Source organism: Pantherophis guttatus, chromosome 3 (genome assembly GCF_059756535.1).
Source record: "Pantherophis guttatus breed Tessera chromosome 3, ASM5975653v1, whole genome shotgun sequence".
Classification (NCBI taxonomy): domain Eukaryota; kingdom Metazoa; phylum Chordata; class Lepidosauria; order Squamata; family Colubridae; genus Pantherophis; species Pantherophis guttatus.
Genome location: NC_142065.1, coordinates 58,116,786 through 58,140,712, shown reverse-complemented (window position 1 = coordinate 58,140,712; position 23,927 = coordinate 58,116,786). Strand labels below are relative to the sequence as shown.

At 40.9% G+C, this 23,927-nt stretch overlaps 1 protein-coding gene and 1 long non-coding RNA gene across 2 annotated transcripts; one reads left to right on the top strand and one right to left on the bottom strand.

Moving 5' to 3' along the window:
• Positions 1 to 2,265: 2,265 nt before the first annotated feature.
• LOC117664143 (uncharacterized) lies at positions 2,266 to 4,115 on the top strand. The gene is made up of 2 exons (XR_004590929.3): positions 2,266 to 2,794; positions 3,802 to 4,115. It is a non-coding gene; the product is annotated as an uncharacterized LOC117664143 (long non-coding RNA).
• Positions 3,776 to 23,116, bottom strand: HECTD3 (HECT domain E3 ubiquitin protein ligase 3). The gene is made up of 21 exons (XM_034414961.3): positions 22,318 to 23,116; positions 20,266 to 20,426; positions 19,686 to 19,778; positions 19,261 to 19,396; positions 18,398 to 18,513; positions 17,970 to 18,083; positions 16,374 to 16,456; positions 15,489 to 15,654; positions 14,070 to 14,151; positions 13,086 to 13,268; positions 11,306 to 11,358; positions 10,666 to 10,730; positions 9,934 to 10,037; positions 9,382 to 9,501; positions 7,963 to 8,052; positions 6,787 to 6,993; positions 6,386 to 6,515; positions 5,198 to 5,272; positions 4,655 to 4,736; positions 4,472 to 4,543; positions 3,776 to 4,008 (listed from the first exon to the last, which is right to left on the bottom strand). The coding sequence occupies exons 1-21, from the start codon at positions 22,672 to 22,674 to the stop codon at positions 3,924 to 3,926; spliced, it is 2,574 nt and encodes an 857-aa protein (XP_034270852.1). The 5' UTR covers positions 22,675 to 23,116; the 3' UTR covers positions 3,776 to 3,923.
• Between the last annotated feature and the right edge of the window lie 811 nt (positions 23,117 to 23,927).

Here is a 23,927-nt window from a genome sequence, read left to right as displayed (position 1 = left end):
AAAAACAAGCTTGCTTACTTTTATTTCTTGCTTTCATTCAGGAACTCAAAATAGAAAACAAAATGTTTCCTGCTATTTTCCCCCACAATGTCAACCATTTTTCAGGAAGAAAACAATTAGCCCAAAGTCACCATCTAAGGGTGGAATAGAACCCAGCTCTCACAATTCCTAATCCAATCCTGGCTCTTTAGACTTCCTTCCCTGCTTTTACACTATTTCCCTGCCCTCCAGCTCTCATAGCCACTTTAATACAGGTAGTCCTTGACTTACAACAATTGACCTCAATATTTCTGTTGTTAAGTGAGACATTTGTTAAGTGAATTTTACCCAGTGGTGAAATGTAAAATTTGTTACTACCGGTTCTGTGGGCGTGGCTTGATGGGGGAGGGGGGTAATGTGACTGGGTAGGCATGGCCAACTTTTTTTTTTTTTACTTTTAAAAGCATTTTTTGTACAACCTTAAGAGGTTGCAGGAAAAAAATGCTTTTAAAAGCCTTTGACGATCAGGCAACTCAGCTGGGATCGTCAGAGGCTTTTAAAAGCATTTTTTCTATAACCTCTTTTATATATCTTTGTTTCTTACTTTATATGTTTTTTCTATCTCTTGGCACTTCTCTTTTTTTAAATATATATTTTTCTTAATTTGTGTTAGTCTTTTATTGTATTTATAAAGTAATGAAACTGTGTGTGAGAGAGACAGGGAGGGAAGGAGGGGAGAGAGAGAGGGAGAGAGAGAGAGGGAGAGAACATTGTTTTTTTTGGCAACAGCCAAAATAGCCAATGCAATCCTAGATTGCATTAACAGAGTGGTAAAAACAAGATCACTTGAAGTACTAGTACTGTTCTGCAAAGCCTAAGTAAGACCACACTTAGAATACGGCATCTAGCTTTGATCACTCCAATACAAAAAAGATGTTGAGACTTTGGAAAGAATTCAGAAAAGAACAACAAAAATGATTAGCCTAGAAGCTAAAAGGTAGGAACTGGGTATACTTAGTTTAGAGGAAAGAAGGACCAGGGATGACAGGATAGCATCCTCCAATACTCGAAGGACTGCCACAGGGAAGCGGAGGCCAACTTGTTTCTCAAAGCACCAGTAGGCAAGACAAGAAATAATGGATGGAAACTAACCAAGGAGAAAAGCAACCTAGAACTAAGGAAAAAATTCCTAACAATGAGAACAATTAACCAGTGGAACAAATTGCCTTGTTGTGGGGACCTCATCACTGGAGGCTCTTAGGAAGAGATTGCATTAGCCATTTATCAGAAATAGTTTAGGTCTCCCGCCAGAGAAGGGGGTTAGATTAGATGCCCTCCAAGGTCCCTTGGTGGCGCAGTGGACTAAACTGCTGCTGTTAAAGTAGAACTTAGCTGCCGGCTGCCTGCAATTACTGCGAGTTCAATTCTCACCAGGCTCAAGGTTGACTCAGCCTTCCATCCTTTCGAGGTAGGTAAAATGAGGACCCAGATTGTGGGGGCAATAAACTGACTTTGTATAAAATAGAACACCGCGGGGGAGGGGGGGGCAAAAAGCCCTACTAAGCAGGTATATAGAAAAGTATGAAGGCTATTGCTTAATGCATTGTAAGCCGCCCTGAATCTCCGGAGAAGGGCGGCATATATAAATCGAACAAATAAACAAACAAACAAACAAACAAACTCTTGTTACTGTTACTGAGAGGGGGGGGGCGCTGCCCCTTCAGAAAGGAAACTGAAGCCCAGTAAGCCTCAACTCCCGGGTGGGGGGGGAGGGCGAGGTGCCCCTGTCCGAAAAGTCTCGGGCATCCCGGGCTGTCGGCTACGCCCACTCGCCTTGCGTCGAGCTCCTCCTAAACACGGCTGGGAGCTCGGACCCGCCGTGAGGAGGGAAAAGGCCAGCCGGCTTTCGGGGCGCTCCTCTCCTCTGTTCCCCGGGCCGCCCGGCAGCCAACAGGCGTCTTCACTGCCTCTTGAACTCGGGACACAACCTTCCTGCCGGTGCCCTCCCCGCCTGCTGGGTGGTCCGTAATTAATCCCCCGCCACAGGCGGTACGGGATTTACACGTCCTCGCCCAGCAGGCCTCCCCGCCTAATCCCCGGTTCTTGTTACTCGCCTCGGGGGGCCGCCAGCACCTCCGAGAGCTCCTCGCCTCTCCGCCCGCCCCCCCTGCCCTCCCCGCGCTTTTCCTGTCCGATTCAGTGATGAAGAGGTAGATGCAATGAATACGGCAGAATCAGACGCCTCCCCCTCCTCCCGCCTTTCTGCAGCGACCGTAGCCTTTTCCCAATGCTTTCATCCGCGCCTTCCCCGAGCGGGTGCGCGGCCTTCCCGGGCTGGTCTTGGAGCTAGGGCGACAGACGGAGAAGCCTCGCTCGTTTGGAGAGGCGAAACGAAGATGACGGGTTTAAAAAAAAAAAAAAAAGTGAAGAAATAAAAGCGTAAAAGGAGGGAGCAGCCCCGAAGAGAAGCTGCCAGATAACCGAGAAGCCTCCCTTCCTGCTCCCCGCTTTGCATGACAAAAGCCCAGCTGCAGAGATGGCACCGTCCCTCCTTTCCCTCCCTCTCACCACCCCCCCGCCAAATTCCCTTCCCCAATTACCAATCAAGCCCATTATGTGGCAACAATAGCCGCCGGCTCTGGCGGCCCACCCAAGCGGCTAACCTACAGTCCACAGCGTGTGCAATTTTGGCAGAGGACTCAGGTCTCCCATCCCGTCAAAATCCTTGTGTTGGGGCATCAACGGGGCAAATGTACCAATACAGCTGTGACCATGTGAGTAAAGTAAAAGGGGAGGGTCGGCAGCATGAATTAGGGTGAATAATCACTACTGTTATCGCTTGTCAAAAAAACTTGTCTCTCTTCTTAACCCCCCACCCCAAAGCTCTTTCCAGTTTTGTCCCTTCCCTTCTTTGCACAAAAAATGTACGGATTTGGTATTTTAAGCTTTCAGAAACTAAGCACATTTTAGCAACGTTACTCAAGATAGTAATCAAGAGGTAGAACTTTTGGGAAAGGCTTTAAGGGAGTTAGCCAGAAGAAATAGCTAGGTTGGAATAAGCAGATGAACATTTACTCTTTAACCTACCCAAGCAGAGAATGGCTCTACTTTCCTTTTAGGTATAAAGGTATAAGAGACATAAGAAAGAAGGGAAAGGAGGTGCTGACCATTAAAATAAAACCCCAAAACATGATCTTAATTGTAGGCTAAGGGAGGGATTTTTTTCAATTATGGTTCCACAATGCCCACTCGTGGTCGGAGGTGTTTATGCAGCTATTAAAGGGAAAATAATTAAGGTACAATTGTCAGAATAAGAGGCAGAAAAGAAGGGAAGCGGACATTTGTGGTTTTGCATAAAAGCAGGCAGGTAAATGGAAATAATATCTTGACTGCTGCGAAAGAGACTCTGAAATATAATCTCTGAATGAATTAGGGACAGGGAAGTATATGTTTTGTATGTAATTCACACATTTTTGGTCCAAATGTGTAGTCAAAAAATAAACCCTACTGAGTTCCATTAAGCTTACTCCCAGTTACGTGTCAATACAACTGCAGTCTAAGGAAGAAGCAGAAATGAAAATATAAAAAAAAAAAAAACTTCAGCAGGGAACTGTGTCACAAAATATGCCTGACCAAATCCTACTACAAAGCAGTATTTTACTATATTTACTATATTTTCCCAGAGAAGGAAAAGTTAGCATTAACTAAATTATTGAATCACAAATCTTACCCAGCCTTCCACTAGCAAGAAGCTTTTGCTCAAGCTTCTCTTGAAAAGCAGCATGTTAACATAATGTTCACATCTGATATTTTATTTTCTAGATATGTACACCCATATACACTTTGTGGAAGGTGGGTCAGCATGAACAGAGTGCAAGAGCTTCTTCTAGGTAGCAAGGACAAAAATCAGACCACCATCAGCAAAACCATCATCCTTCCAGGTTTCAGTCTTCCCATGGACTCATGTCGGTATCAATGGCCACACAATTATAAGCTGCATAACGCAATTTTTCTTCACAAACTTTGGCACTAGAAATAAAAAAAAAATAGGTTAACATTTCCAGGTATTCTGAAAATCCCCAATACCTCTCTGGTTTACCAATCTATCGTTGTTCAATTAAAGTTTTACTTCACTATCATAGTCTCCCTGTTTGCCTGTCTTGTGGTATAGAGTAATATTTTCCTTCTTACACTTCTCTAGTTCTTCTACTCCCATAACTGTCTTCTCTTCCCATTATCTACTGTGAATATCCCTTCCCTGGTCAGCATGTAACAATCCTTGCTGTTCTGCTATTATATTATATAATCTTCCCCAAATTGTCTTTTCTGTGTCTCTATCTCACAGTGGGGGGAACAATGGCCCCTTTAGGACTTGTGGACTTCAACTCCCAGAATTCCTGAGCCAGTATAACTTTTGGGAGTTGAAATCATAAGGGGCCATCATTTCCCACCTCTGCTCTACCATAAAAATGGTTTCTAGAGCAAGACTTACGAGGCATAGTTGGGCAAAAAGAGCGTGCTGGAGCAAGTGGATGATTCAGGGAGGGCATCGGTGGTCTCCGAGCTTGGCCATAAAACAGAAGAAAATAAAGTAAGTCAGAAGAATCTACCAGATAATAAAACTCCAAAGGACCAGTAATCAGTCTTCTTTCCCAAAGAGGGAAGCGGGACTCACCCTAATTTATCAGGATAGATGTAAATTCGAGCTGGAAGTCTGCTTCTCCCCGTAACAAACCTCAGAAAGCGACTGCGATCCTCTAAGGAGAAAAGTACATGGCTTTCATCAGTTCATCACAAGTCCCTCTCCATAATATACCTCCCGGAAAATGAAATAGGAATGACATCTGACATGGTCTCAAGATGCTAGCCTTGGAAAGCAGGAATTATTTTTTATTCAATGAGTCAAAATGTAACTTGCAACCAAATATATGACAGAAGTTGTGGTGAAAACTTTTCACCTTCTCTATTCTGCTGTAATTTACTTAATCTGACACCACTTCTCCCCTCATCATCTGAAATAACTGGTTTTTTTTTAAGAAAAGAAAAATGTTTACAGCAAGTTCAGTTATCAACAATGGGTTCTGCAGGAGAGACTGTGGTAATTCTCAATGGGAAAAGTTTCTTAAAATATGCTTGACTCTGCAATCATTTAATAAATGGCAGAAAATCCCTTTTATCCAGTATTACACAACAGTAAACATTTGTTTACTGTGCTCACCATTAGTAAAGTTGTTCAAGGCCTCCCAAAAATACTGAATTCTGGTGTCTGATGGTTCAAAATCCTCAAAGCGAGCTGTAAGAAGATAAAAACAGAAACAGTGCAGAAACAGTAATGCCAACTACATACCAAGATCCATCTGATTAGAGAGGAAGAAACATTCATTAGTTGAGAGCAGGGTGGATAAAAATCAATGATTTTTAAAAAAAATTAAAAAAATCAGTTTTTATTTAAATTGGATTTTTTTTATTTAAATCGGATTTTTTTTATTTAAATCGGATTTTTTTAAATAAAATGCTTTTTGAGGAAAATATATTACCATCCAAAGGTTATTCCATCATGAAATAAAGATTAGTTTTTTAATTATGTAGAATAAGGCTGTATATGTTTAATTTTTTTGGTAAATAAATTCCATTAATCCATTCACAATGTCATGCTCTTCCAGAGGTTTTGTAAGATTATTGGGCAGTTTCTCTGCCTACAAGATATTATCACAGATGCTTGGTTTACTTTTGCAGATTATGAACAAAGAAGAAGATGAAGATGACGAGTGAGCTACAGAGGACAGTATTTAAGTTTTTCATGTGTAGGCTGGGCTGACAGTCTAAGTTTCTTAAAATATATATATATATATTTAGCCAAATTAGTCAACAAACATGGATGTTTGTTTAAGCAAATAACATGCTGTAATGTTATTTTCAGTTGAATAAATCTATTTAAATTGTTATTATTAAGGTAATGATTATTTTTCTCCTTCCTAAGTACAAGAGAAAAGTTGTCCAAATATGAGTGATTAACCTATTAAACTGGGGATAAAAAAACTAATATGAAAAGTTGTTATTCTAAAAATCTTCATCTACTTGCATATTAAAGTTATACCAGCAAGAATTAGTCTTTATGTAGAAAACTATGATTTAAATCAAGCCTTATTGACTAGTGATTTAAATCGTGATTTAAATCAGTTTGATTTAAATCAAATCCACCCTGGTTGAGAGGCAAAAGATTTTACTAAATTAGCTCAAACTCACCACACACTTTTTCAATAAAGTAATTGTGCTGGGATTCTGTACTAACTAGCAATTGCGTGTGGAGCTAACAGTAGATACAATGAAGACTATGTACAGTATATTCCTAAAGATGAGAGCATTCTCATACACAACAGGAAGTCCAAGTATCAGAGATACATACTGAGCTTCTTCAAGGCCTCAACTGTAACTTCTGGGTCACCACAGACCTTCTTCTCCAGTTCCTGCCAAGTGAGGAGGTCCAAGACAGCCTGAGGAACTACTTTCAGAAGTCCAGCCTGCATGGCTGCAATCTGGGAGAAGATTAGGAAAAAGAGGTAAGAAAAGAATACGTAAGATCAAAAAGACATGGGTAGGAGAAAAGTTCTTCCAAAAACACATAACTCTTTCCTGACAAGTCCATGAAAATGTATAGCTTTCTGTTAAATTTTCTTCAATATTGCCTCTGCAATCAATTCACTTAAACAATGCCCAGCATCTCCTAAAACATGTTGATACAGACTGATGATAAACTATAGGGGGAAAAAGTAATGATTATACTACTAAAATGCCACACTGAATTACCTGTTCCTTACTCTCATTCAGTCGTGCTTTCTGTACCAGATGGATGAACTCTAGCCGGTTCTCATAGTGCACTGCAGTGCGAATGCCACCAGGAATAAGTTCCACCATGCGCTGGTCACTCAGTACGGTGGTATAGGTCAACTCATTTCCAAACTTGAATTCAAAGGTCTCCTTGTCCATTCCTTCCATCATCTCCAGAAGTTTTACCTGAGAGCATGGAAAGAAACCAAGAAAATTCAGAAGAGATTGCTGGGATTCTGATTAAATTGAAGCCATCATTAGGTGGTGTAATAATGTATGGTCAAAGTGTTTTCAAAAGAACAAAAAATTATTATGCTTAATGTTCTGACCTAGGCTTCCTTAGAAAGCATGACGCAAAGTCTTAATCCTGGTAAAACCTCTTTTATTAACACAACTGTGAATTCCATTCATTCACAGTCAACAAGGCTTTGGCAAATAGTCTTTCAGAGGAATGTTTATCAACCCCCACCTTATCTCACTTGGAATGCTGCCAGAGAACCAATTTCCAAATGCAGAGCAAGGCCAAACTTGGCACCGAGTCTATTAGAAGCATGAACAGAACTTTCCAATCTTGAAATGAGATTAACTAATTGCTTCCTGCAAAAGCCCACATCCCGTTCGCTCCTCTTTTATGTCCTATGGGAGGGGCCAATAATCTCCAAGGTGTGGCCTTACTCCCAAGTCTACCCTGCTTTCTTAATTGTTCTTGTCTTCCGGCAGCTCTGGGCATGCGCACACTGGGAACGGGCTCCAGTTGTTCCTCTGCCTCGCTGCTGTCTAACTCCCTCTCTGCCTCTGATACAGAGCCCTCATCCGAGCATTCCCCAGTCCCCAGGAATAGCCCAAGTTCCTCCCCAACCTCCTCACTGTCCAACTCTGCTGCCAGCTCTGCTGGCCCCCAGCGGGCCACAACACTTAAGAGATACATTCTGATGGTTTTGATAGATGTTACAATATTTCTAGATGATCTCCTCTACAAAAGCTAAGGTGCGAGGAAGTTCTATCCCTCCTCCTCAATGACTCTTTTAAAAAACAAGTTCAAGCCATCACTCAATTATGTATTATTCCATATTTCTAGTCCCCAAAGCAAGTAAATGGAGAGAAACATATAGATCAGTTTTTAACCTTGAAACAGAAACACCATTCATGACTTACCAGCATTGAGTCAATAGCAGGGAAATCCTTATTCCAACTCACTTCTTCACCTGTCAGTTGCTTCCAAACAAAGCCAGGCAAGGCAAGGACCTTGAACAGAAAAGAAGAAGATAAGCAGAATTTTAAGGGTAGTTGCAGTCATTCAGGTCTCTCTATGTCCAAACAAATTCTTCAAAAATGGAGTGAAGATACTCTTATTTCAAATATTGTTGCTTTGTTTCTTTTGCGATATGTTTCAGTGTTTTTCAATATCTTGAAATTATTTTAAGTGCATTTCATTTTGTTAGCTGACTTCAGCTTTTTATTAAAGTGGTATTTAAAAATAAAATTAATAAATGTATATACATAACAATAAAACAGAATATTGTGCCCCATTTAAGGCATTAATTCCACAGAATACCATAATCTTAGGCAATGAAATGTGCAGTAGGAATAATTCTGAGAATAAAGGGAGGAAAAAGCACATTCAGACTTGGAAACGTTTGTCATTGTAACCTTATAATAAAAGAGTTTGGCATCATAGTTGAATTTTTTGGGAATGGCTGATAGATGCTAAGCCTAAGGAATTTGCTATTGTATATTAGACATGCCTACATCTAGAATTGGGAGTTATTTGGTCAACTGTCCTCCATTAAGAAAAAGGATAATTTGTATTGAGAAGGACCCACTATAAATATTTATAGTTTAGCATTTCCCCTTCTTAACTGCATATTATGTCCATGGGTCAGGTGGAAGGTGCTTTATTGCCAATGCAGCTTCTTGTAAAAACACTTAAATTTGTGACAATGAAATAGGAAATATTGTCCCAAGTTATCTCAAATGTCTGATGAGAATAGGCTCTATAGAAAAGAGGGCTGTTGATCAGTTTTTTGCTGTGCTGATTTATAGTTTCAGATAGAAAATATTTGATAATTGTTTGATGTGAAAAAGAGACAACTTACACTTAACCCTAGGCTATGTCAAAATTCTAAATGAAAAAAGAAACAAAGTTTTTGAATTAACAAACCAAATGCATCTATGAAAGGGAATAGCCATAAACATAAAAAAAGGAATCCCAGAGAAAAAAGAACATATGCCTTCAATTTGATCAATAAATAAGAATGAAGCATTCAACTTCAAGGAATAGACTGTTGTTCTTTCTGGAATGACATTTTTCCAATATCCCCCCCCCCTTTCCGTGACATAAGACATAAAGGGAGTAGACATGCAGGTTAATAATTTTTAAAGACATGGAAGCATCTAACATTCCCCATTTTTGTTCCTATAGTACATTTGGGACACAATTTTAAATGAATGCATAAATGAAGGACAGAGCACATGTTCAGAAAACCTATGTCTACAGAAAGTATGAAGTGACTTCAGTATGAAGAAATATGGCTTCTGGTATCAAGGAAAAATTAGTCAATATTGCATACTAACCAGAAATTCTTTGCCGCGTAGAGCTGCGCCCATTATTTGCCCAATCCACTCATATTTGAGGAATTCCTTGCAGGATGGGTTTGGGACATACATGTCTCGGGCCTCTCCAGTTCCACTGCCCTAAAATGATATATATCTTATTTAAAACAATCAACTAAGCAACAGTGTAATGATTATATCACCATAACTCCGTACAAGAACTTCCAGTTCAACACCATAGCAGCACCTAGCAATACATAATCCACCAAAGGCCAACAGAGATACTGCAACATTTTCTGGCACATGTTAGTGCCTTAACCTAAACACACGAATTTTTTTTAAAAAAACTTGATCTGAAGCACTTTTAACACATTGAGCAGAACAAGCAGGCAAAACAGATTAAATACAGCTCTGGAACACTTAATTCAATGGCATCAGGAAAAGATCCAGAAACCTGAGTGTTGTTTCTTTGCCATTAATGCCCTTGACACTTTATTTTCTTCTTAGCTAGCTTTTATCTTTGTCTTAACCTAAAAGACTTGATCTAATTTTGGTTTGAGCAAGGAATGGCACCTGATTGGATGTGCGGACAAAAAAGGGCAGTGGGACAGGCGTCTCAGATGAACTAGGACACAACTCTTCAGACATATCAGCAATGCTGTCCCGGAAACCCCCACCTGAAAGAAAAAAAATAAAGCAAAATAAAGGGGAGCCCATTTTACATTTTTGCCAAACATCAACTTTCACTGGATTTCTGATCTTCCCACTCCCATCACTTTAGAAAGTCCGTTTTTTTGTGGGGAGATTACATTGGGGGGGGGCATCAAAATTATAGCTGGTCTAATCTACTCTTATATGATCAGGTCTTTGCAGGACTATTGCTCTAAGAATAAAATCTGATACTACTAACAATACAGCTACACAATAGCTATTTTTCTGGCTGTTGCAACAGCCAAATTTCCAGGTCTGAAATCCTATAACCTGGATTATGTCATGCCTATAATCCAAACATGGTCCACAGAAAACCCAAATGCTCAAGTACAAATGATCAAAATCAATAATATCTGCAGGTACCATTGTGATAATGGTGGGCACAATACAATAACATGGATTGGGAGCAAGGAACAAAATAAAATGAAAAAGGTTATTTAGACCTTTATTTGGCCATTTTAATTCCATTTCCTCACAACTGAAACACCAAGCCAAGAAATGTGCTTTTATTTGTCTTTTATTGAACAATGAAGAGCACTAAAGGCTAAATTTACACAAGGCATCATTTGGGTCAATGCAGAATTTCAAACTTACCCTGATCAATGATACCCTCCGCAATGAATTTACATTCCCACCATTGATCATACCGCAATGGCCACCTGGGATAAAATAAAAACCAAGAGTTATCAAGTGGGCTAGCCATTAGTCAAAATATTAGAGCCAGGGCCGGATTTAGATGAAAAGAGGCCCTAGGCTATTCCACTTATGAGGCCCTTTCACCTATAGTGAAAGTGTAATTGAAATTTTGCTAACAATTTGAATGTAGGCCCCTCTTGATCTTGGCTGAAGCCTAGTTAGCCTATAGGAAAATCCGGCCCTGATTAGAGCCAATTATGATGAAGATTATATTAATAATCAGACAACCTGTGATAAAAATAGAATGACTGTGGCAAAAGTACCGTAAGAACAGGTACTAGGCACGCTGGGTGCAATCCCAAAACAATGGCGATGATGTTACCTAACTTGGGTAATAAAATGTCTGCAAGAAAACAACCAGACTCAGAGAGCACCAAGGACCCCTAATATCAGGTTTTTTCTTTCCTTGAAAAATGAACATTTGGTTTATTTGCAAATCCTACGATAGTTGTCATCCAGGCCTTTAAATTTCAGATCCCCAAAAACATGAAATAGAAAAGGGCAAGGAAGAAAGATAAATGGCTCAAGGATCACCCACCTATAATCCAGTGGCTTCTCATACTTGTCTGAAGGTTTCAGGCCTTCATATACCTAGGAAGAGCAGAAAGTGCAGCTAAAGCTTTAACAGTGGAAGAAAATCAAACTTCACAATGGTGCTTATAGATGGCAAAGCAAGAATATCCTGCCCCTGAAGCCATCAAGTGCAATTTAATTCCGCAGAAAACTGGAAGGGAAACCACTATAGCTCATTGATAGAAGAATAAAACTAGGCCAAAGAGAGAAATATTAACCTCACACCTCATAAACAAAGCAGACAGGCAAATCAATCACAATTCCTGGGGGGGGGGAGGATTAGGTAAAAGCTCAAAGAAAATGAATTATTTTGATCAGAGGAGGTAGTCCTCACTTAACAATGGCAATTGGGACTGGTGTTTCTCTCACTAGGAGACAGAGTTGGGAAACATGAGTCATGTAACCACACAACTCGGCAATGGAAATTCCAGCACTCCCTGTTGTGCCATCCTTAAGCAAATCACCATGGGTGTCAAATGAGGACATCATGTGGTTGCCATTTTCGTCCTCCTGCTTACTTCCCCATTAACTTTGCTTATAGGATGCAGGCAAAGAAGGTTTCACATGGTGAACACGTGGCCTTGGAGCATCATGATGTCACAATCACGAGTTGAGCACCAAACATCCAAATTACTATCATGTGAGTGTGAAGGTGCTGTGATGGCTATAGGCACAAGGACTGGTCATAGCTATCAGTTATTCAGTGGTCACTGAACGAGAGGTTGTTAAATGAAGATCACCTGTGGATACCATAGAGCAGCAGTCCCTTTTTGATACCAGGAACCAGATTCGTGGAAGATAATTTTTCCACGGATTGGGGGAGGATGGTTTTGGTTTTGCTTGCTGGTCTGTTACTCACCTCCAGCTGTGTGGCCCAGTTCCTAACAGTCTGTGGCCTGGGGTTGGGGACCTCTGTCATAGAGCAGCGATCCCCAACTTTTGTGGCTTGGTGATCCGGTGGGGGAGGGAGACAAGAAGTGGGTCGCATGAGTGGTCGGCCGGCAGCGTGAGCAGCATGCCAGCACAAATGCGCATGTGTGTGCAGCTAAACTGGTGCATGTTGAGCTGCGCATGTGTTCATGGACACCGGCCGGCCATTTATGCAAGTTGAGCTGTGCATGTGCACATGCGCACCAGACTGCTGCTTGCGTGGCCCGGTTGAGAATAGACCAAGGCCCGGTAGTGGGCTACGGCCCGGGGGCTGGGGACCCATTATAGAGGACAAAGAATTAAAATTCAATTATTTAACGGCATCAGACATACATGAATGGGTTTTAATATTTTAATTTTAAATGTTTTTATAATGGCTTTTTAAATGCATTGTAAGCCGCCCTGAGTCTCCGGAGAAAGGCGGCATATAAATTGAACTAACTAACTAACTAACTAAATAAATGACACAAATTAAATATTCCTGTAAAAGTTCTATTATAAATTGAAGGATCCCAAAGTGATGCTTCCCAATCTTACAAAGGCTGCGCCATAGTTGCCTGTTAGCTGTGATATAGACATCAACGGCATTTCATTCATTATATCAAGAGCACAGCGTAAAAAAGCACTCTGAAGTACAGAAGGAAATTACTGCTCCTGAGTAATAATTAGTGCAATCTTTCCTACTTTGGTATTCTTTAGATGCTAGTTCCATACCTCCCAGAATATCAGACAGCCATTCTGGAAATTATTGTCCCAACGCATCTGGAGGATCCCATAGTGGAGAAGGGCATGCTATTATCTGTGTTTCCACTTACCTGGGTGAAGACAGTGTTTTTACAGGTAGGGTCAAGGGCAGGATTGTCGCGATGCTCCATGGCTAAGCGCCGGTTGATGTAGAGACGTGGCATGAAGTTGGGCTTGCTGGTTTCAGAGTCCTTGAGGCACTGGCTGATTAGCATTGTGCGTCGCTTGGACAGCAACAGAAACTGTTTGATATGCTATCAGGGGATAACAATTGGTTCAAAGAGGGCAATAGTCCAGTATCTAATGCACTTTCCCTCATTTTTCCAGCCAGTTGGGCTCATCATGGCCACCACCCAAATATTCTTGATATGCTGATAACTTAGTTCTTTTTCCTACTAGAAACACTCTGATATAGGAAAATGGGTATTTAATGAACAGAGTCATTCCCATCTGTCATTAAAGATGTTGATGCATTTTTAATTTATTAAAGATTTATGAGCAACCTTGTATAGAAAGCTGCAGTTCATATTTGTTAAACGAGGGCTTGTTAAACTAGGACTACCTGCGGATACTACAGAGGACAAAAATTAAAATTCAATTATTCCATTGAGTTTTAAGTTGACGTATTAATTTAAATTGGGATCTAAAAGGATCTCATTAAAATGATGAATAGAATTTTTTTTTTCTGAAGCTTGAAAAATGAACTTGAACATGAAAAGAAAATACAACGTGCACATTCTTGTTAAAGTGAAGTTAGAGAGCCATCCTTTTTAAAATGCTGGGCTTGCTTATATAATGATTGAAGGAGAGTTCCCCAGCAAGAGCATCCTTACATCTTCTCTGCTACATCGTTTTTAACTCACCTTCAAGAAACAGGATGGCAATGTTAGCCTGTTCAATTGTCTAGTTAGGTTGGAGCAGAGACATTTATTCAACAGCTTCAGTTTTTCCAAGGAAAGGTAAGTTTGGCTACTACAGAATGGTCACTACTACTGCACTGATTGGGAAAAAAAAAACAGATATTGACCCATCAGTAGGACTATTAGTCATCTCACCTTTAGTTCATTGAAGGTGCCGAGTGTGTAGTCCCAGGCTGGTACAAGGTGATGAAGCACACTGTCCAAGATCTTGATAAACCTATCCCAACAAAAAGAAACAGCACCAAAAATATGGAAAAATATCTAAGTGACGTACAGTGATGCATGATGGTGAGGGTACAATGTGATTCCATATAATCATGTAAATAAAACAACACTATGATTACATTTATATTCCATCTGTCCACTAGGAGCTCTTTTCCTCCTAATTTTTTTCTATGCAGTCCTCTACCACTGAGCATTATTTGTTTATTTCTGAAATGTATCTCCTACCCAAGCAAATTCTCTTGAGCCTTTATAATTAAAAACGTTTGCAAGGAAACCATGAAGGCATGACCACGAAATGAAGAATAGCAATGAAAATGAAGAGAATTAACATGGTCATAATACTAGGAAAAGCTAGTGGAAGAATGAGATGCTTCCTGGTTTATGGAAGTAAGCACCCAAATAAGCAGTGCTTCAGCATTGCAAACAAAGAGATATAGTATTCCTAGGTGTAACGGTATGTGGAAAAGAGGATTAGAAGAAACCCACCCTAATTTTTCCACCTGCAAAGGAGACAGCGGAAGAATTATACTTTGAGACTTAAATGTAACTTTACAATAAAGTAGACTTAACGCATCTGGTCATGTTTTCTGTTTCCTGTGCCTAGTAAAGCTGACATCAATCTTGCAAGTCTCAAAGTGCAATCTTTCTTCTCCCAATCTCCTTCACAGCCTGAGATATTAGAGAAGGTTCAAAGAGCCTTCTGCCCTGCCCACTATGCAGCTGTAGGCTATGCTATCTCTTCTCTGTCCATTTCCTAGGCCCATGATGGTAAACCTATGGCACGGGTGGCATGCGGAGCCATATCAGTGGGCACGCGAGCATTGCCCGAGTTCAGCTGCAGTGCACATGCATGCACCGGCCAGCTGATTTTCGGGCCTTCCGGGCCCACTGGAAGTTGGGAAATAGTCTGTTTCTGGCCTTCGGAGGGCCTCCGGGGGTGGGGGTGTGGAAGGCCCGTTTTTTGCTCTCCCCAGGCTCTAGAGGCTTTTTAGGGGGTGGGATGCACTGCATTATGTGTGTGGGGACACACACACGTGACTCCCCTATGCTCCTCCCACTTTTGGCACGCAATGGCAAAAAGGTTAGCCATCACTGTCCTAGGCAGTTTCTCTTGGTCCAGTCTCCCAAGGTTTTTCTCACATACTATTCCTAGAAGAAAATTGATACACACCTAGGGTGGGATAGTGATAAAAAAGATCTTGATGCTCTTTTAATTAATTCAGCTGCTTGCAGAGGCCTCTCATTTATTTTCTTATTCCCATCCATAGTTGTGGAAATGGGGCTCATTAGAACTTCTTTATTAGCATTCCTAACTAGCACTTTCCATACCTCTGCAGGATCACAGCACGCCAGTAAAGCACATCAGGGTCTCTCCCTTCCAGTCGTGGATACCTCACTAGGTTGGCTGGTTGAAACATGTCTGCGTTGAGCCCTAATTCTCGTTGCCGAGAAGATTTGATCTTTATGCCCCGGAGCCGGACATCAATCCCATCGTCTGCATAAAAGGAAAGGACCATATGCAGCAAGCAAATAATTTAAATAAATAATTAATTCCTTTGTATAGAGAGACGAAATTACTGCGTGGAAAATATGAAGCAGAAAAATGGCACCTCAAGAAAATACATATGTTTTCCAAAAGGATGCAGGTCTTTTTTCAAGAATAGACATGATTTGGATTTCAAGAGACTTGGCAACTAGATTTTCCAAAGTAGAGATTTTACCAAGAGAGGTTTTTGCAAACCGTAATCCTGTAAATCTGGTTTATAAAAGAAAATCTAGTTCTTTCAGATGATGTGCTGTTATAAAAAGAAGAAAATCGTTGAGGATTGCAAAAAGAAAGTAAAAACATTTTTTTTTCCTTTTGTCTCTGGTTTCTTTCGTTGTTTTCTTTATTTGGTATAAATTTGTGTAGTTTTTATGTTCTTTTTAAAACTATAATATGTATCTGTCTGTCTGTCTGTCTGTCTATCCGTCCATCATCATCATACCCCCCCCATGGCAGTTTATTTGCTAATAATAGGCAAGGGTTTTTGAGGGTTTTCCTCAAGAACAGAGCCCATAAGCGATGTCTTGGGAGATGTGATAAAGAAACTGTTACATTTGGCTCTTTGTACTTCCACACAGGTGTAATAAAATCCCAAATTAGAGTTTCAGAATTACCAAATGATCCTCCCAAAGATTAAAAATTTCATCCTCATACTGACACCCACATACCTCTGCATTCCACAATGCGGATTTCAATGACAGGCAAGTGAGTAGTCATGTCTTCCAGCACACACACATCCCCAATGTAGCTCCTAGGGACAAAAAAAACAACAACATGTTTCGTCTTGCATATAGTAGTATAACCCTCCCCTCTGCCAAACCTTTAATTTTATGTATCTGAAAACAGGGGACAAGTTACATTGGGTTGTGAATGAGAACTGGGACCCAAAGACTCCTGGTTCTCATTCCAATCTTCTGAATTGTGCAAATTGATCTATCGAATTCCCTCTAATGGGGGGGGGGGAGGTGTTTAGGGTTAGCGTTGGGGGGGTGGAGGGATGGAAATTTGACTCCTAAAACAGTGGTGTCAGATAGGACATACAGGAGCTTGCTTACAACTATTAGGCAAGATGTTAAAAAATATAGATACTGCCTATATCTATTTATACATAACACTGCCTAGGTAGTCCTTACATAGCAACCACAATTAGCCCTGGCAACTCCATCACTAAGTACTGCAGTCACTAAACTAAAAATCATATGAATATATCAAGCTCATGACATCAACATTCCTATTCAACTGTTAAATGAAACATCGCGGTTGTAAAATGAGACCCCGTGTGATTGAGACTTGCAATTTTATTGCTGCATTCTCCATTAACTCTGCTTGTCAGGAACCAGTCCTTAAGCATGTGATCATGTGACCACAAAACATTGAAAATCGTAAATGTAAAGATTCATTGCAAAGCTGCTTCTTGTCATACCTTCGTAACTTCAACGACTGCTAAATGAGGCAGTTGATAAGCGAGGATTACCTCTGCAATGTTTCTATAATTATTATGATATTAATAATGCAGTCCTCTACTTTGATTTGTATGCTAGGCTTTAGGCAACAAGGAATTACATACCAGCAAATTGGCCAAAACTGGCTGGTTGCTATCTCTGTGAGTCCAATATAGAAACAAAACAGATTGTCAAACAAAGGATTTCTATTCTCTCTACACAACCTGACAATAGATCAGTCCAAAGCAAAAGAGATGGACTTCTTGCTTCTTACGCTGTTAATTCCAGACAGGCTAATAAAAGCATCAAGATAGTAATGATTTGTGACCTTATTCATAATGTTGTTTCCTGCCTTAATTCCCTGAGATATGATAGCAATAGCAATAGCATTTAGACATATATTGCATCACAGTGCTTTACAGCCTCTCTAAGCGGTTTATAGACTCAGCATATTGCCCCCAAACAATCGGAAGGAAGAAAGGCTGAATCAATCTTAAACCTGGTGAGATTTGAACTGCCAAATTGCAGACAGCCAGCCAGCCAGCCAGCAGTCAGCAGAAGTAGCCTGCAGTACTGCATTCTAACCACTACGCCAACATCAACAACCAACAACTACATATGAACCCTTAGCACTTCACCAGCGGCAACTGGGCCATTAATTCCTTGCTTTGCAGCAGCATTTGATTAAGATTCTTCATTTTCTATTCTCTCCTGTATCACAGGAAATGACAAGTTCTGGGCAACTATTAAACCATTTGAATAAAATTTAAGAGGATGGCTTCATTCAATTAGCCTCCATCTCCCCCCACGGCCCTAACTCACTCATCAATGCCGACATCACTCAGTTTCTTCAGGTTATCACCCTCACCGCCGTACACAGCCACCCTTTTTGGCATGAAATTCTCATCTGTTGTATCCACAGTCAGAAAGAGTTTCCTGATGGGAGAGAATTGAATCAACAAATGTGATGTTTTTCCATTGTTAAGCATTTCTCAATTTTATTTTTCTGAAAGAAGAATGCCTAGGCACAAATCAGGACCAGACATACAAACTACATTTCTAAACCCATCTTGATCTATATTCAATAGAATACAGAATGGAAGAATAATTGTTTTTCAGGAAGGCTAAATAAATTAGAGCAGCAATCTGCAAAGACTGATTCTAAATCACTTTGTATCTAATGACAGAAAAGAAAACCTTACTTTACAGAGAAAAAGCTAGGAAAGGGAGGAGCGGATTTAATTACTAACTTTATTATGGTTCCTTTCTTCATGTTGAGACGAACCCAGTGTTGGCCTTGGGATCCATCACTCTCCCAGTAGGTGTCCTCGTGGTTGTCGGTCAAATATGAAACATTGAATTCTTCCTAGGGAAGCAGAGCAGCACATTAACCCAGGCTAACATTTGAACCAGCCCTACTTATTCATACAGACATGCTCCTGATGAATATGCTTCACTTGGTAAGCATTTCAATGAAGTACTGCATTTGCTCAGACCTCATTGGAGTATCATAAGCTAACAAATTGGAGTAAGTTCAGAAAAGGTCCAAGTTCTGGAAAGCAAGCTCTCAGAAAAATGGTGTGTGTATGTAGAGATACAAATAAGAAGTGGACTTATTTTCTCTTATTCCAGAGGACAAGATCTAATTGGTTAAAATGAGATGTACGTGGAGTAGATTACCCCTGAGGTCATCACAGTTCTGTATTTCTAATCCTTTACAAAGACTAAAAAGGGAGTTCAAATTCAGAGGCAGGCAAATGAAATGTGAAAGTGCTGGATTGTAGTGTTATTGTCTGCTAACATGGCCACACTGGCTAAGAATAATAGAAGTCCAGCATTACTGAAGAGCACCAGTCTGAAGAATAATAGTTATTCTAAAACTAAAATAGATGGTGCTTTTATTGTGAGCTGAGTGGGGGTAAGCAGACAATGCCTCTCATCCATCATCATCAACAACTGTGAAAGTTGCAAGAACAATTTACAGATGATATTTATAGACAATCTTTAGATTTTACTTATCAACTACAAATTGATAATCCTTGACAAGTTACGGATGATATTCTGAGGAAGCGTTTCCCCTACAAAGAGATCCAATTTGCTGATAGTATTATACCGTGTAAGAGGAGACATCGATGCTGTCCACGTATTGCTTGATACTACCCAGATTCTCATCCTCCTTGCCAATGTGGTCATAAAGGAAATGTACCAGATCTTCATCACATTCATAGCTCCATGTGGGTGACACAAACCTACAAAGCAATGATGGTAGTCAGTAGCACAGAAGGACCACTGAGGGGGATAGTCAGAAACTGTAATCTATTTATTTCTCCATTCTTAGTCATATTTTTCATTTCCTCATCCCATAATATCTCCCAATGTGTTACTTCAGTCAGCTTTATACCAAAGAACTGTTTCCACTGGTGGTTGATGACAAAGCCTAACTCAACTCCATCAGCTGAATCACTATTCCCAAAGTAATGGCACTGACTATCCCAAGCAATCAGTACCCCACCCACCCTCAAAATAAAATGAAATTACCGGAGTCTCTCTACTGCAGCCACATCTGGCTCCATGATTTTTGGCTTTGCTCCAAGATGCAAGGAATATGTTAAATCTACCACCTGTTCCCATCTGGAGTAAAGAAAATGCAAAAAAAAAATTATAAACGTCAACTCCAAGTTAGAGAAGCTGATTGGCTTCTAAGAAAAGTTCTAAGAAAAAGTTATGAGAACAAATCAATATGGACCAATATGTAGCCATCTGTGGAAGGTGTAACAACATTACATTTCTAATCCATCTTGTTATACAAACAACCTTTGTTGTTATACAAATTTATCAGATCCATAATGAATCAACAAATGTGAAACAATTTTTAAAGACAAATGATTCACTAACTAGGATTCAGCAAATGATATTTTAAAAATGGGAATACCTACATGATTTAGAAAAAAATAGCCCATCTCCAGAATCTTCCTTTTGTGCCACACATTTTCTTCTGAGAATGCTCTGACAACCAGAGATTTGTGGACAAATAAAATATATTTGCTTATATTCACATTTGCAGTATCCTCTACAATGAGTCCTCCAAAGCCAACCAAGCAGAAGTGAGATTCTGTACCTGATCACTGGTTTAAAATCCATCCCAAAGAGCTGTTGCTGCCTCTGAATCCTTTCCATAGATTCCACTGGTACCAGCCTGTCTCCACTATCTGCATGCTTACACATAAGAACCCAACCTTCCTCCAGGTCACAACCAGTCTTGTATTCCTGAAGTTGCTCCTATATGATTAGAACACAAAGTTACATGAGCAGTAAAGTCTAAGTCAGAGGTCTTCAAACTTAGCATATTTAAGACTTGTGGACTTCAACTCAAGCATTGCTGCCTGGAGAATTCTGGGAGTTGAAGTCCACAAGTCTTAAAGCTGCCAAGTTTGAAGACCTCTGATCTAAGTTGATCAAAAAAGAGGCTTCATTACTACAGTACAAACATATAGAGTTTAAATGTGCAAGACTTTTGCACTTATTTGTGCAGCTGCAATTAAATCCTTATGTAAATTCAACTTGTATCTTTGTGATAATAAATATGCCTGTACAAATTTCAGAGTCCATGTAATACAGTGAATAAGATGGTGAACTAGAGTTAAGAGCCACCCAGAACTGACTGTGTGGTTTTAAGCCAGTCATTTTCTCCAAGCCCAATTTAACTCAGAGAGTTGGGATAGCGGAGATAAAACAAAGAGATATTTCTTTGCTCTCAGGTCCTGGAGAAATAAAATAATAAAATAAAATAAAATAGCAAGTTAAACTATTCCTGTTCACTGCAAGTCACAATAATTTCCCATTTTTGGAAACAACCAAAGATGTGTACAAATAAAGGTATATTTACAGCAATATACAAAATGTCATCCTGTACAATAAACGGAATTGGCAATTTGATTAATTAGAAAAGTTTCTGCACGGATGTTCAGAATATGTAACACTGATCAGTCTGATCAGTCTGATCCTATAGCCTTGGGTGTCATAAGCTCATAAGCTTTGAAGAGCCATGAAGTGAAGTCTCTAGTTCTGGCAACTGTTTGACATCCAACAGCTCATGCACTTCTTATATAGTCAGTCTATTCCAAGTTCCAAACTAATCATTTGTTTCCCGTAACACTAATACTGACAGTCTTACTGCAGGTGGTTGCACCTGGTTGGCTGCAGGTGATCTTCAAAATGTTAAGCAAGGTTGGGAGATCAGGAAACCCAAAGCTATAGGATGGAGGGGGAATATGTGAGGGAGGGGGAGAAACCATGATGAAAGGAGTCAGTGGCAAACCACTTCTATTAAGAGACTACAAGGTATACCCATGGAATCATTAAGAGCCAAATTTAGCAAAAATGGGAAATCTGAACTCCTCCACCCACTCAGCCATTTACATGACTGATTTAAACACAGCCACAAATGGAAAGGAATAGAATGGGGGTAAATGGGAATCTTCATGGCTTGGGACCAGGTTATCTGAGGGACCATCTCCTGCCGGTCACATCTACCCGACCCATTAGAGCGGGAAGGCAGGGAATGGTGCAGGTCCCATCCCCGAGTGAGATACACCTGGTGATACCCAGAAGAACGGCTTTCTCTGTGGTGGCTCCCTCTCTCTGGAACATCATTCCACCAGAGATTAAAATGGCACCCACCCTAATTCTCTTCCGGAAGGCGCTGAAGATCTGGCTCTGCCAGCGGGCCTAGGGATCAGCTGTCGCTGGGGTGGGAGGTGGGGAGGGGTCAGGGGTGATTTTATTATATTAATTTATTTGATTTTTTTATCAGTTTTAGTTTTTTTAAATATGTTTTTTTTATATTCTGTAAGCCGCCTTGAGTCGCCATGGGCGAATAGGCAGCAATATAAATCTAATAAATAAATCTCTACTTCTATCTCAATCCTATTTGCATGAAGGCCCTTCTTTTTTATTTTCTAATTTGAAATGTGCCTCAGAACCCTGGCACGCTCTGGCCTCTCTAGAGAAATCTCCTGATCAGGATCCACTTGGATCCACCCGGAACGAAAGCGGGATTGAAACGGTTCAGACCCGCCAGGGTTTCGCTCCTGGGTTTCTTCGGATTAGCCTCCAGGTGCAAAGGCCACACGCGAGAGAGAGAGAGAGCGAGCCCCGCCTTGTCCCTCACCCTGGTGAGCTTCACCCAGAGCCCGTGCCCGTTGCAGTATTCCTCGCCGCTGGCTCGAATGCACGATCCTTTGCGCAGTTCGATGGTGGCCCTGCCCGGACCTTTCCTGATGCCGGGACCCGCCCCGCCCGCAGCTTTGCTTGGGCTCTCCCACACAGACAACAGGCTCCGGCCCGAGGCCGAGGCGGGCCCCTGGGCGCTGGGATCCTTGCAGAGCTTGTACTGCACTTCGCGGGGCACGTAGCCCAAAGCGGCGGGCAGCGGCTCCGCCCGGATCAGGCAGCCGATCGCCTCGCTCAGGAAGCGCAGCCGGCCCAGCAGCAGGTGCGGAGACTCGCTGTCAGTCGAGGGAACCATCCTGCCTGTCCCGACGGGGCGGACGGGAGCTGCGGCAGCCGCTGTTGTCGCCTCTCCTACGCTGCCGCAGCCGGCGAAAACTCAACGACGGTTCAGGAGGAGGCAGCCGAGGTTGCTTCCTGCTTCCTCCGCCGCCTCGATTCCGGCTGCTCTACCGTAAAGCATCTTCTATCGGCGGAAAGCAAATCAGGGCGGTCGCGATTTTGCGAGTTCGCGGCGTGGGAATGTCTCTGTTAGCCCGTGAGCGTCGGGGCTCTTGTTCTTTTTTCCCCCCCGGGGAGTTTCGAACCACCAATCCATGAAGATCTGCTCCTTTTGGGCTGTCTCGTATTTTTTGCCCACCAACTAGCTTAGAGTTAAGGTTATCGATCGATGATTGACAGTTACCTCTGCGAATGTATGTACCTAATCACAAGAAGGGCATTGCCCCGATCGACTACATCTGCGGGAAGAAAAAAAAAAAAAAGTGGGGGAGGGAGGAGAAGGGGCAGGAGATGTTAATACTACTGGCAAACAAAAGGGGAGAAGAGCCAACCCTGAGTCCTGCATCGAGGCTTCGGTTCAAAGGCTGGAAAGGAAAGGCGTTTAATGGGTAACGAGGCTGTCCACGATTCAGTTGCTTATATTATTATTATTATTATTATTATTATTATTATTATTATTATTATTATTATTAATAATAATAATAATAATAATAATAATAATAATAATAATAATAATAATAATAATAATAATAATAATAATAATAATAATAATAATAATAATAATAATACAGTAGAAAACGAAAAACAAGCACCTCTGGTGTTTAAAACAGCAAGACAGACAGCAAAACTTCAACTTGTCCAGGAAAAATGTGTTATTTATTGCATTGATGTCTGGGGTCTGTTTGTTTTTGAAAGAACACAAGATGATTTACCTGAGATTCTTCCCTAATATTCTCTCCATAACTCTGAGAAGTAGCGTTGGGCTGAATGCCCACCCCAAAATTTATAATCAAGTGGATTTGAACCTGAATCTTCCTAGACAAAACCCACCTACCATACTATGGGAACAGGCTTAAACCCACCCACCCCCCAATGGTGTCCTCAAGGGTAAAATTCCCCAGGATTCCTCTGGGGATACCCAACTCCCACCTTGAGAGAGACAAGTCTTTGGATCAATCTGTCGCTAATCCATCCAGCTTGGTCTATCTATCCTGATGGGTGGAGCAATGCAGGGAGGGATGGTCTCATTTTTCTCCACTGTCTTTTAGA